Source organism: Phaethon lepturus, unplaced genomic scaffold (genome assembly GCF_000687285.1).
Source record: "Phaethon lepturus isolate BGI_N335 unplaced genomic scaffold, ASM68728v1 scaffold45770, whole genome shotgun sequence".
NCBI lineage: Eukaryota > Metazoa > Chordata > Aves > Phaethontiformes > Phaethontidae > Phaethon > Phaethon lepturus.
The window spans coordinates 16,018-30,086 of record NW_010510648.1 but is presented as its reverse complement, the minus strand read 5'-3'; the positions used below and the strand labels follow the sequence as shown (position 1 = coordinate 30,086).

At 49.9% G+C, this 14,069-nt stretch overlaps 1 protein-coding gene across 1 annotated transcript; it reads right to left on the bottom strand.

Annotated features, from left to right (window-relative positions):
* Positions 1–737: 737 nt before the first annotated feature.
* On the bottom strand, positions 738–12,292 carry LOC104616417 (dual specificity testis-specific protein kinase 1-like). The gene is made up of 8 exons (XM_010281423.1): positions 12,104–12,292; positions 7,434–7,555; positions 7,253–7,301; positions 6,348–6,497; positions 4,158–4,331; positions 3,491–3,574; positions 2,284–2,370; positions 738–839 (listed from the first exon to the last, which is right to left on the bottom strand). The coding sequence occupies exons 1-8, from the start codon at positions 12,290–12,292 to the stop codon at positions 738–740; spliced, it is 957 nt and encodes a 318-aa protein (XP_010279725.1).
* Between the last annotated feature and the right edge of the window lie 1,777 nt (positions 12,293–14,069).

Here is a 14,069-nt window from a genome sequence, read left to right as displayed (position 1 = left end):
CAGACTGCCATGATGCTGGGACATGTGTCTGACAAAGCTTTTCTGAGAGGAGACATTAGTCCGTTAGTTTGTATCTTGATAAGGCACACCCTCCCCATTGCCTTGGCCAGCACAGGTCGGCACCCCGTGGGTGGCCCTGGCTGACTCTCCAAAACCTTGCTGGATGCCTTCGCGCCTGGGTGCACCCTGAGCATGATGCCAGGAGATCCAACCAGAGACCTTACAGAGCATACCTGTTCCTGCAAGGCTGCCAGACGGGTGCTTTAAGGCTTTGAAATATAAGGTGACTCCGAGGCTCACCAAGCACTCCAAAGCTCCTCTCCTTCACACCACACAGACCCCAGCCCCACCAGAGGTGATTCCCCAAGGCCCTGGGTCTGGGGGGCACGATGAAGTAGGAGAGGACAACGTTTCTGTTGGGGATTTGGAAAGCATCCTCAAGGGAATGGTCCCTCCCGGATCATTTGCTTTTAACAAGCAAACAGACAAAGGCTGCTCATTGTCCTAATTACCGCTGTAAAAACCTTATCTAGGAAAAATATGCCCTTGGTAAGTCCCTTCTCCATTTTAAACCATGTTTTCCATCCAAGAAATTAGAGACCGAGACTATGATTAAATAAATACCAGCGTATCACTTAGCTCTTCCCCTCCCCACCTTCCTTCTTCACTCCTGCCCCCCAGACAGTTAATTTCCAGTTTGGGCAATTTTCTGCCAAGCCTCACAGGAGGCAGGCAGCTCAGCCCGAAAGCTGATTGTCCTTCCTAGGCTCCAGGCTCTCTGCGACATCTTCCAACTCATCCAGGATTTCAGAGAAAGACGGTCTCTTAAATGCTTCCACCTGGAACGAGAAGGGAAAACTCAAAAGGACACCCCGGACAGGAGATGGGTGCTCAGCAGCAGCTTTGCTAGGTCCCCCAAGGCTGGGCAACCTCATCCATCCATTATTAGCACTGGTCTGGGTCACAGTCTGCTGGTGGAGCCTTCTGGCATCACCACTTGGTGATCCAGGCCCAGGCTGCTGCAAACGAGCAGCCGCAGGACAGGTCCCATGGTGCGGTACAACTCAAGCAAAGGCAGTGAGACGCTGAAAACCAGCCTGACCTGGACAGGGTATGGGAACTGCTCATCCCAAAGCCCACCCAGACAGTGCAGGGGCAGGCATTGTGCAGCAAAGGGCTGCAGGTAGGTATCAGGAGGGAGATGTACCATTTCCTGAGCTTTTTTATGACAGTCAGGATCTAACTGTCTTGTCTCTCTGATGATGCTCATCCTCAGCGTGCTGTGATCCGCCAGCACTCCCAGTGCCATGAGGATGTGACCAAAGTGAGGGTCTTGAGGCACCCCTATCCCACACCCCCACCATGCCATCCTGGGTCTGCCCTTTGTGCCCGACCCCATGGAGCCAGCCTGGGGAGCTGCACCAGAAACTCCCCAAACCTGCACATCACACAAGGGCAGAGAACAGCCCCAAGGGCCATTTCTGGTGGAACTCTGTTATCACGTTAACTCGTGTTAGGAAGCTGCCTGTCAGAGATACAAGATCTGAACACACATAAATCTAGCCAGTTGCTGATGTGAATCACTCCTCTGATTCAGGGCAAGTTATTCACACACCCTTGGGACCCATGCAAGGATTTACATCCATTTGCTGCCTTGAGCTTCTAGCAATTGGGTGCATTATGATCACCCAGCTTCTCCACTCTCCGCTTCATTACTGCCTTTGTTTTTCTCTCCCTTTCAGAGATTAACTTGAATCCTCACTTTCTCTCTGCTTTGCTTCGTGAGGTTTTGGGCAGCATGGGGAAGCCCCCCAGCTTTCAGCATTTCCTTTCATGCTAAAGCAAGAAAGGTTGGAGAACTATGCTCTGATGGTACCTGTAACACCAGGGCTGGTAACAGCAAGGCAGTGCCCTCCAGAGAGGATCAGCCGGGTGCCTCTGCCTGCAGCCTGGCTTAAGGAGGGACTGAACATCATCATCAACTTGCTTCCCACTCTGGGGTTGACATGCAAGGGAACAGGCAGGACCTTGGGATGTTTCGGGCTGTAATACACCAACTAAACACTTCTCTCAGGGGCAAAACTGCACGTTGGATGAAAGTATACTACTGGCCCAGGGAGATCTCATGTCTTCACAGCTCAAGTGGCAGAGACCTGTGTGCTAGCACTGAAAGCACTGGGTTCAAGCTCTCCAGGGTTCAAAACAAATTTGGTCTATGTCACACAAGGGTGATCCAAATCCAATAAAACCCAAGGGGTAAAAAAAACCTAGCAAGGATCTCACCCAACAGCAGCTAGCAGCGAGGTCCATCACCTGCTTGGGGCATTCACTGATCATCCCTTGGAAGGCAGCAACATCCAAGCCATAATCCTGTGAGGAAAGGGGAAGAGTACATAGAAAAGACTTCAGCTACAAAGTCCTTTAAAAGCTCTTCATCCTTCTCAAGGTGTTAAAGCACAAAATGCTCTTGGTTTAAAACTTTTAGGATCTCCATCACAGCTATTTTACTGATGGCTATGCAAAGGTACTGGGGCAACATCAGCTCTGGCAGGACTGCACAGGCGGCAAATCATTAGCAGAGCTGGGAGACTGCAGCATCCTTCTGCTTGCTCTGTGCTATCCCCATGGGGCAGTATGTGTCCTCCTGGAAAAGCTCAGACTAGGGCAACAAGAGCCACAAAGGCAGAAGCCAGTAGAGGAACCAGCACCAGGTGCTAAGCAGTGGCTGCTGAGGACAGGAACTGTAGATAATCTGGTCTTCCAACAGCAACTGAGAGTCGAAGGTGTCTACAGCTTTGTCCCTTCAGTCTTCATTCATGTTCACTCTGAATATGATGACTGAATATGAAAGATCAGTCATCATATTCTCTGATATGTTAACTCTCCTTTATCTTGTGAACAAAGATAGAGCATTAGTTCCTGTTCAGTCTCACAGAAACATGGAATAATCTCTGGTCACTGCAGGTTCTTTGCATTGCTCCTTGTAAAGCAGCAATTTACTGTTTTCCTGCTGGATTTTTCATCCCTGTTCAGGATAAACTTTCCCTTCCCACTTCGTGGAAGGGAAATGTTGCAAATGTTGGAACAAAAAAAGCCATTGTTTTTAGGGAAGCCCACTGTTTCTACATGAACTGTGTAGTAGCTGCAATGTATTTGAAAATAAACATTTGTGATGAAAGTTGTGTTTAACCTGCCACTTCAATGGAGAAGCTGAAATGTCAAAGGAAAATGAAGTATTTGGAATTTAGGTCTTTAAATGGAAGTACTTCATCTCAGATCTAACAAAAGTTTTGAAAAGTCTGAAACTATAGATGCACTGAACTCTTGTGCACTGAAAATTTTTACATCAGATTTTCTCATGGAAAAACCTCTAAAGAGAAACTTGAGCATGAACACATACACATGTGTACAGATCTGTCTGGTCCAGAGAGAATCCACAGTCTGGTGCCATGGAGAAAACACCATTAGATTTGGCTGCAGGAACCATTACCTGAGTCCTGGGAAGCACTTCAGGGTCAGCTGGGATCCTGCCCAGGATTTCACAGAGGACAATGCCGAAGGAAAACACGTCCACCTGCAGGAAGGGTGGGAGAGCAGGAGGTAGGACAGGGTGTGCACAGAAGCAAAGCATGAGAAAGGGGAGTACTAACAACAAGATCCTTCCATTACTTATGCAAAAGCTCATCAAAAAAGCCCATTGGAGGTAGAGGAAACAAACCCCTAAACTTCTTATGGACTTCTGAACCCACCCAGAAACACAACTTGGAGTCCAGCCTCATCTTTGGGGATCCTGGCCCCGTACTCTTGTTCAATGTCTCTGGTGCTTCTACCACAGCTCTGGCACCCCAGAGATCCTGCAACAGGCTCATTGGGCTGTAACTCATCAAGCATCTTCTTCAGAGAGGCTTCACTGTGTTTGTCCATGGCATCAATCCATTTCCCTAAAAGTTTAACTTAACAAGGCCATATAAGGAACTTCCAAGTTGCTAAGCAGAGCATTACTGAGCAAAGGTCCAGGTAGCAGGGCAATGTTTCCCAGGGATGGAGAGAAGGGCTTTTCTGCTCTTGGAACATGTCACCAGCAAGCAGAGGAGACATCCTCCACACTCACTCGGGAGCTCTGAGGATGAACAAGGAGCTGGGAAGCAATGCCGTACCTTCCGGTCATAGGGCTCTCCCCGCAGCATCTCAGGAGCCATCCAGAAAGCAGAGCCCACCAGAGACAGCTTCCTCTCCACATCCTTCACAGGCAGCTCCACCACCTCCCTGGCCAGCCCGAAGTCAGTCACCAGCGCCTCACGGCCCCGTGGTGTCACTCGAATGAGGCAATTCTGAAAGGAGCCCATGGGGCACAGCATGAGACACACAGTAAAGAAGGCCCTGGACACTTCAGCAGCACCTTGCCAGCCCTCAGCCCCACCTCGCCATTACAGGCTCTCCCATCGCCAGAGACCTGCATGCTGGCAGCACACATGGAGTGCGCGGGCCAGAGTAGGGATGGATCAATCACATCTGAAGCAGGAAAAGTCCTTTGAAGAAGCTGTTCATCACACATGATGATCCACATTCTTTTATCTGAAAGAGACCTCAAAATGTGCATGTCGACCTTTTTCACCGTTCAGCCAAAGGTGGGCAGGATCACAGCCATAGCCCTTCTCACTGCCCATGGCTACACATCCCTAACATGGCTTTCTGGAGACATTCCTTTAAAATTATCTTAAGGTTTCTTAAAATCCCAGCGGTTTAGCTTGTTCAGTTCCCCAGGATTTCCTCCTCGGCATCTGCTCCCAGGGAACAAGCAGAAATGACAGGCATCTTCTCCAGATGGCTCTCACTAACAACTAGATTTCAAGTGAACACGTACACACTTCTCTCCCATATCTTCAGCTATCATCACTGCAGGTTTCCTAGGTTTCCCTGGGGAAGGATGAACCCCTTTCAAGGTTGAACCACCACAGTGAGACAGAAGGGACATGCAGGGACCTCCAGCACTCACTAACTTTCCACAAGCAGATTTGGAAAGCTCCTGAGCTCATTAGTCACCACCAAATAGGAAATTAAATCTCACCTGACTTAAGAGCACACTGGCCAAGAAACCTGTGGTCAGAGTGAACCAGGCTCTTGCCTTGTCCTTGACAAGGTGTTTGCGATTTCATGGTTAGTAACTGAGCCAAGTAAACAGCCTGAGATTACAAAGGTGGGTTTCATTGTTTCATTCCTATGCTGATATTTCTCAGGACTGTAATGCTTGACTGGCTTCCCCACTGCCAACTTTCATCAATATTTCAAGTTCTCTTAAAAAGTTCACCAAGCACCAATAAAAATGACATGTAAGAGATATATCACCATCCAGCATCAACTGCAAGGACTTGCACGCTCCATTTTTATAAGCCACCAAGCCAGCCTCTCATATCAGCTGACACAGCTATGGTCCAGACTGGTGGCCAACCCCTAAGCTCATATTCTGTGTAATATTGTGGACATGCTGCAGATCCACCTGAGGTTTGGATAGTTTTGTCCAAGAGAGATCAACAAGGCACTGCCCCACCATGTTGCTACTGCCATACCACTGGCAGAGGAAAAGCCACATCAAAGCCTGTCCTCATGGACAAATGTGAGAATGGGAAAGACCCAGTGCTGTTCCTGCCCCCATCCAAGCAGCAGGAGCCCATGCTGAGGAAAGCAGTGTCCCAGCCAGAAAGCCAATACACCAGGAACATGATGTGCCTTTGTGTTACACCCAAAGCCTGTCTCCAGATGCCAGTCTTCACAGCTGACACGCTACCAGGGTGTGAAACCCATGGAGGTGACCATCCTAAAATTGGTGACCTGGACCCTCTGGATCGAGGAAGAACAACTTCCCTGCATTTGAGTGAGGAGGCACACATCTCCTGACCTCTGCTGGTACTCTGCACACAGACAGGGACCATCTCATATGGCACTTACTCCCAGAGCCCATGACCAGCTCCTGTTAGCAACAGCTTCCTGCTTACTGTGAGCAGGAAAGGAAATCTCTAAATTTGGCAGAGCTTCTCCTGCAACCACCAGCAAAGAAAACCATGCGCAATCCTGCACACATTGCCATCGGGTTTCTTTTCTGGCAGCAACAGCACTAGGAGCAATGTATTTTTATCTCTATCTGGGTCTCCGGTTGGCAAGCAATGAATGCAATGTAATAACAGGTTTTATCAAGAAATCTTCCTTGCCTGCAGAGGGACTAGCATGGAGCAGAGAACCAGCATGAGCCCTGAGGCCTCCTGGTTATAGCCCTAAAGGGTCCCTGTATGGTCCCCCAACACAGTCGCCTTCAGCAATCCAGGGGTGACATCCCCTTTCCAGCTGCATACCTTGGAGTTGAGATCGCGGTGGTAGATGTTCTTGGAGTGCAGGTAGATCATGCCTCTGGTGATGTCAGAAGCTAAATCCACTTTTTCCTTCCATGTCAAAGCAATGTCTTTGCTGGCCAGGAGCTCCTCCAGGCAACCCCCATTCACATACTGTGAAGAGAGACAAAAAGCAGGTCGCTGTGCGGCCAGGCACAGGCTCCCCTGGAGCTTCCTGGGCACCGAATCCTCCCTTGCCAACCCAGGAGCCCCTTCTTCAGGGTGGAGGTTGGGAATGCCACCACAGGCAGGGGTCCCTGTGTGTGGTACAGTGCAAATACTCCTGGCACAGCAAGTCACTGCCGGTCTCTGGGCTCTGCCCCACTGCAGGGACAGCTGTATACGCCAGCTGTGGTCCTCACTCACAGGTGGTGAACTAGAGGCAAAAAGCCCAGCAGCGGCTCAGTGAATGCCTTCTGCCACCAGCAGCGTAGGAACAAGGTGAGACCTCCTTGGTACCAGCCCAGGCTTTTCCATTAGACCACAGCACCATTCCAGAGCCGCCCTGGAGGTCCTGCCACTCTCCATCTGTTTTACTTTCTACTCCTGCCCTCCATCCCTGGCTCCTCTTCTCCCTGCCAGCTGGCCCATTCTGGCCCTTTGGTGGTACCAAGCCAACCTGAAACACTTTTTGTCTATCCTGCCTGAATCTCATGGCCCTGCAGTTACTGTGCCCCACTCCAGCTGTGACCAGCTGTGGGGCAGAAAGGACCAGAAGCCCCTCCAAGGCAATCTTGCTGGTCCGGAGCCATTCACAAGCACAGAAGTTGAAGAGGCATAGATATGCATTACAGGATATCTGACATCCTCCCTGCCAAGCAACCACAGGGTCCTTGCCCACAGCACACTTACAAGCAAGAAACCTTTACCTCCAGAATGGGGTACAGCTTGTCATCCTTCACGCATATCCCAAGGTACCTAAGCAGAAGAAGACACCAAAAAAAAAAGGAAAGAAGCCATCAAGGTTCAGCTCAATCCCTCATTGCAGAACTGCCTTAGAGACACCAAGCTAACCTCAGCCCACTGCTCATGGCTGGAGGATGTGCCCACCTCACGATGTTGGGGTGGGACAGCTTCTGCAGCAGGCTGATCTCACGCACAATCACCTCTTGGTCCACGTCGTTCTTATAGATCTTCACCACCATCACTTTACAAGCAGCAGCCTGGGTCACCTGAAGACAAAGTTGGAGCAGGACATCTCTTAGCTTCTGGAGTTCTGCCAGCCCCTCTGGACAACAGCATCCCTTCCCAACCAAAGGCCTGAATCTCATTTCCCTGCTGCCCAGAGCTTTGCACAGTCATTTGCACAAGTGCAAGGTGTTGTCCCTTCCACATAAGCTCCACTCCAGTGGTGCCTGGTGGGTGGCTGGGGACAGCTAAGTCCCTCCTGTTGCAACACATCACAAGACTCTTTGTCTGCCAACATTTGTGTGTTCCTTGGGCTGGAGCAGTTTCTCAGCCCACAGTGGCTTACCACAGAGCTGACCTTCTCCCCTCCAATGCCTTGCATGCAATATCTCTTCCCAACCACAGCCTGCCCCACATCTCCATCCCTCCCTTCCTACCTGGGTCTGATCACTGCACAAGGCTGCTGGGCACACCCTGCCCACGGCCAGCACCTCTCCGCCCCAGCTCGGACAGACAGGCACAACAAAGAAAGCACAGAGCCAGCTCGCCTCTCCCCACATCCCAGGCCAGAGGTCCCATGTCTGCTTCCCAGCCACGTGCCAATCTGAACCTCAGCTATGGATTACCAACAGACATTTCATTTCTACGGCTTCCCTCAGGCAGGGATACTGGAAGCTAAAGAACAGAAAACAAAATGCTCTTCCCCCCAACACTGAACTGACTGAGCAGGCATTTTTAGGAGGAAATTTGCTGTCCCCTGTGCAGGTGCCAAGGCTGAGCAGTACTGCATGCCAGGGTTTCATGCAGGCTGCAGGGCATGCAGGGGTCCCCTGGCTCTCAGCCCTGACAGGACGATCCAGGGCCCCTGCACCGCAACTCATGTTACCTGGGTTAACATTCCAAATAGCAGTTTACAGACCACATCACAGACCACTGTGGTACTTAAACATTTCCACGCTCAATTAACATCTGTTTTAAGGAGACTCCTGTATCAGATGTGGCCCACACTGATGTCCTGACAGCTCCCCCAGGGCTAGCAGAGAATCTAGCTAGTGTTTCATTTTCTCTCATTTTGAAGTTTGTGGGGCTTTGTTTGTTTGTTTGTTTGTTTTAAGGGGAAAATAGTTTAGACACAGCATGAGCTGGATTAAGAGCAGCACTGAGTCCCAAAAGTGTCACTCGTTGCTCTCTGTGATGGTCACTTTACAGATGAGGTTACTAGCCCAGGTGAGGAGAACAAAGAACTGCATGTAAGACCTAGCTGGGCTGGAAGGAGAGAAAGGTTCATTATAATCAGGGTCATAAAACAAACTGTCTTGTCAGCAACATGAACTGCTGCTTCCGTTATGAAAGAATGCAACCTGATAGTCAATGTTATCACTGGAATAACTCCGCCTCTCTACTCCAGCAGGTCGTAAGGAAGCCAAGGCTCTGACACCCTCACCTGATGGGATTCTATAACCACAGACTGTGGGTCAATAATCAGATGTAACTGATCATTAACTGTAATTGCACAAATGTAAATATAAGAGATGCTATCAGTCATCTTTGCCCAAAGACTGTGAGTGTCCTTAAGCCCAGGACAGAGTACAGGGAGCAGCTGAAATTTGGAAGATCTGAAAAACTTTCAGAAGAGTTAATACTGAGTTTCAGTGAGACCTATTATCTCTGCACAAACTCTGGTGGAGACGCTGAGCTACACTGAGCTTCCAGGTAAGGTTGCATGCCCCAGCTGGACACCAGCAGAGTTCACAAACACTGCCTGGGCCAGTGGAGTCAGTGAGAGCTGGAGGGGTTCCTGTCCACAGGGCAATGCAAAGTCCAGCCTGGTCTGGAGAAGAAATGACTGAAAAGCAAGGGTAGACTCACACCCAAAAAGAAGTAGTGGGAGAGATGGTAACAGACTCAGAAGGCCTATTCCAAGACTACAGGCCCCAAGACTTTTCTCTGGCCAACCTGGAGCAGCCTTTGGTCTGCTCTGAATCACACAAAGCGTCCAGTTTTGTCCTGGATCAGTGTGAGAACCAGGAAAGTACAAAGGGGCCTCCAAGGTATTCTCATTTCATGCTAATAAGTGATGAAGGGTAAAGATCTGGTGTCAGCCTTGAGTGGAGAAATAAAGGTGAAAATCTGGCACTGGAAAGTTGCAGAAAGACAGGGAGTAGGACTGTGATTCCTAACGTGTACGAAGCTTTTTGAGGGCCGAGAAAGAGGTGGCTCAGAGAGTCCCTTTGGGCAATGACTTAAACCAGCCTCAGAAAAAAGAAGTCACACTGCATTTCTTGACTGTTTTTGAGCACCTCGGACCCCCATGTGTGAGAGAGCTGCCAAAGAAAGAAGCTTTTTTCCCTGAGAAAAACTCATACTTGAATAACTTCTTCTTAGTGCACATCAGAAGACTAAGGCAGAGAAAGAGGAAAAGTACCTTGTGCCCAGGTCGTGCAATACAGAACCCATAGAGCAGAGGGCTGTGCCCAGACCTCTTGAGTCTGAGTCACCAAGTAGAACCAAGTGAATCCTCCTTCCTCAGCTAACCCACATATAACAGCTCCTGAGAATAGGCTTAAATTAAGGACAAAGGATGGCAAAAGCAACAGCCAGCCAGCACAGGCAGTGCCAGCAGTGAGGACCCTATGTTCTCACTGCGGGAACGCTTTGGAAGAAAGCATCTGTTGGCAAAGAGCTTCAAAAGCAGGAGTGCTGCTGTTCAGGGCTACAAGTTCACAGGGTGGACCCAAGAGGAACACAAGTCATCAGAGCACTCGGTTACAGTCATGCTTCAGTCCCTAGACAAATGTCAAGTCCCCACAAAGGACCGTCCTTGTCTCAAGTCCTCATCCTCTGTCTTCTGACTATTTGACCCATAGGATTTCATTCAAACTTTTTTTTTCTACATTTCTTTTTCTGCTTCTACTTCAAGAAGTTATTTCATTTTCATTCAAGATCCATGTCTCCAGCCTGCCTACTACTGGAATTTCATTCACTGCCAGGGCAGGAGGAAAATGTCATGCACGGAGAAACAGCAACTGTTACTATGAAAATCTGCTAGGTAAAGGAAAGAGAAAGTGATGGCAACAGCATGCTGTGTAGGTGGGGAAAGTAATTACTAGAGGGTGGCTGTGGTGGGGAGAGATATTTGTCATGTATTGCTCCAGTCTGCAGAGAGCTGCCATAGACCGTTGGCTGGAGATTCCCCTTGAACAGCTTTAGTACGCTGTCCCTGGACCTGAAGTTCACCCAAAGGCTTTAACACAGCACCAAGCCCAGAAGCAGCAGAGGAGGAGACAGAGCCTTGAGAAAGCAGTGTCTTTATCTATCAGTCAGACTTGCATATTTTCTGCATGGCAAGATCCTGCCAGCCTGGCTCCATTAGTTCCAACTGGCCACGTGTGCTTACACCAGCCAGGGATCTCACCCAGGATATGACAGAGTGCTCCTCTGGCAGAAGTATCTTATGTTGGCCCAGGAGAAATGTGCAGTCATGATGTTTATTGCAGGGCTGGTCAAGCTAAGGAGTTGAAGGCAATGGTAGAGTCAGGCCCAATTTGTTTCTACTGGGTCTGTGTCACATCCCAACAGCCAAGACCAGTGTCAGCAACCACATTCTGGAGGGCTGCTGGGAGGAGAGATAAGGTGGGCAAACCTGGCCACACTGCAAAGCAACGTGGCATCTGCTCTCAGAGATGAAAGCTGAGTCTCACTTCCTAATGTGATGTACCTCCTTTTGCTTTGCTGTTTATAGAGCTGTGATCACCAAGGCTGCAGGGAAAGGGCCCCAGGTCCCATCCACTCCCCCTAACTAAGCAGTGGTATTCCCAGGCTGAGGAGCAGCTTTGGAGGGGGAGCAAAGCTAGCAGCACCCTGGATCCTGTGCTTGCTCAGAGAGAGTTAAACAAACTCCCACACCCGTGGAGCTTGGTGCAGGGAGTGACTTACAACAGTCTCAGTGAGAAAAGCAGTTTTGTTTGGTGACACACCATCCGCATCATGCACTGGCTTGCAGGGAGCCATGGGTCTCCTGACATGAAGGCAGCAGAGGCAGAAGTGGACAGACCAGCAGCCTGTCCCAGCCTGACCCTGCCCCAGGTCCCCTACGCTTCCCCAGCATCACCATAACACAGGGCAGCAGCCAGAGAGGGCTGACAGTGCTGGCATCTCCACAGGCTGTGGGTGGCAGGTATTCTGGGAGACATACGCCACTTAATTTTGTATTTTTCTTTGCTACCATTTTGACAACAAAACCTGCACAGAGCATAAATATCGCCTGATCTCACCCAATACCCAGTTTAGCTCCCTGACAAGCCTGTTGTATGGCTAGATGACGGTATCAATGAACATTGATTGACCAAGTCCTCCCATCTCCTTTTTCAGTATAGAAGGGGAAATGTGCATCAAATGCAATGTGCAGAGTGCGCAGAGGGGTGTGTCCTATCCTCCCTCACCCCATCCAACCTGCCAGAGTGAGCTGGGAGGGATGAAGACAAGGAAATAAGCTTGGGGACAGGTTCTTCAGGTGAGGCACCATCTACACAGCTTCAGCAGCTGCTCAGCTGCTCTCACACAGGTCATGGGCTGCCTGCATGTCAGCTTACCTTGTAGACCTTGGAGAAGAAGCCGCTGCCTATCAGCTCAGCGTTGAAGTTTTCCCAGAACTCCAGCTTCCTGACAGCCGTGCGCAGCCTCTGCCAGCGGTCCATGTGGTAGTAGGTGTCGGACGACTCACCGTAGTACTTCATGGGGCTGGAGGGCTCTGGTGTGATCAGCCCTGTCTCGCACATCATGGGGGCAGCAGCTAAAACACAGTGTATTTCACAGTGAGCCAAAAGCAGCATTTGGACATCAAACAAATACCTGCACAAGAGACCAGGACTGGATAAAGTGTCAGGAACAGAGGGAGAAGAGACAAGAACCAAGACGATGCATCCTGCAGCACATGTTGCACTGGGAAGCACCCACAAGCACTGTCTTCTGGATAAGTTACTCTGAGCTTAGGCCTGCCTTATGCAGGTTGTATTCGGACTTTAGACTAGGACTTAAAAGATGTCAAATTACCATATGTTCACTTACAACTTCTAAAGGTTTACAATAGATAGCATGCATCACCTTCAATAAATGATAATGCAGCCCAGGAAAAGTCCAGGGGACTTGGTCTTGCTCAGCCAGTTTATGTTGGGTTAAAAACCATTGTGTCTGAATTAGGCTTTTAGCATAGGTCATGTGCTACATACTAATGCCACATCCGTTACCTGAGAGCTCTAGACAGGGCTTAGCTACTATTGCAGACAGAGGGTCATGGCTTGCATGTGCTAACAGGAAACACTCAATCTTAAAAGGGTCCTCACTTGGCAGTGCCTACAGTTCATTATAAGACCTAAAGAATTACAGAACAAGGAAACACCCCAGCAACCCTCCTCCTGTCTGTGTATCCCAAATTTGACTCCAAGCCCCAAGTACCTCTGCTAAACTGTCTTCCTTTTCCACTGCTCTGATTCTCACACTGCGCTGTGTAGTCCCCTCCCTCCATTCCCCTTTCTGCTTTTTATAGCACCAGGCTCACACTCCTCCAAAGCCATATGCCATCTTTGCCCTTCTCCCGCATCACTTGCCTCTAGTTACTTCCAAAAATGCAGGGGAGGCAAATCCAGGGGAAAATGGGCTTCTGACACCCTGAGCGAGGCGAATAAAGCATCTATTTCTGGATAACTGTAAACAACCATTGGTACGCTACAAAGCTGTCTGAGCACCTTCCACTTACAGCATGTGCTCAATTTCCTGGGGACCTGGTGAGCCACTTTGCCAGACTGTAATCAGATGAGACAACAGTTAACAAAGGCCAATGCTTCCAGCCTCCTGGCTCTGCCCTCCCTAAGTTTACGTCCTAGGTCTTGCACCAAACAAGATGCTGTAATCCCTTGATCCTGTGGATTATTTCATGGCTACTTTGCTTCTACAGGGTGAGGCAAAATCTGCACTGAGACATGCATACAATATTTGCACCAGCCACCTCATCCATTCACAGTCCAGCCAAGATCCAAGGAGAGAGCTGCCAAACAGCGACAGACAGATGCGGTGGCAGGGCTAAGCAGGACGGGAGTTCAGGAAGAGCTGAGGGCTGGCACATGGGGCAGGCAGGCATACAGTACCGAGCAGGGCAGGGATCCCTGACGTGAACAGCAGGCAAGCTCTAGGCTGAGATTCAAGGAGCTGCAATGCAGGGGAACAACAGTGCAAACTTCTAAAAGCAGCCAGACCCCCAAGTTGCCAGCACAGGACAGCCCCACACAGACCGCAGGAATCCAGCCCCCGCAAAATCAACATGACACATGGGCTCCTACCTGACTGCATGGCAAACACCTGCAGGACCAAAAGCCCCAGAACTGCTCATGAACAGGGGAGCCCGTGGCCATGATCAGTGGAAAGCACTCAGATCAGGCAGGGCACATGAAAGAGGTTACAGGGCCACGGCTTTACCGCTGCTCTGACCCAAGGACAGGCACCTAAGGAACATCCCACAATGGGATGCAGCTGCAGGGACCTGCGGGGGGGGTTGCCTTGGGA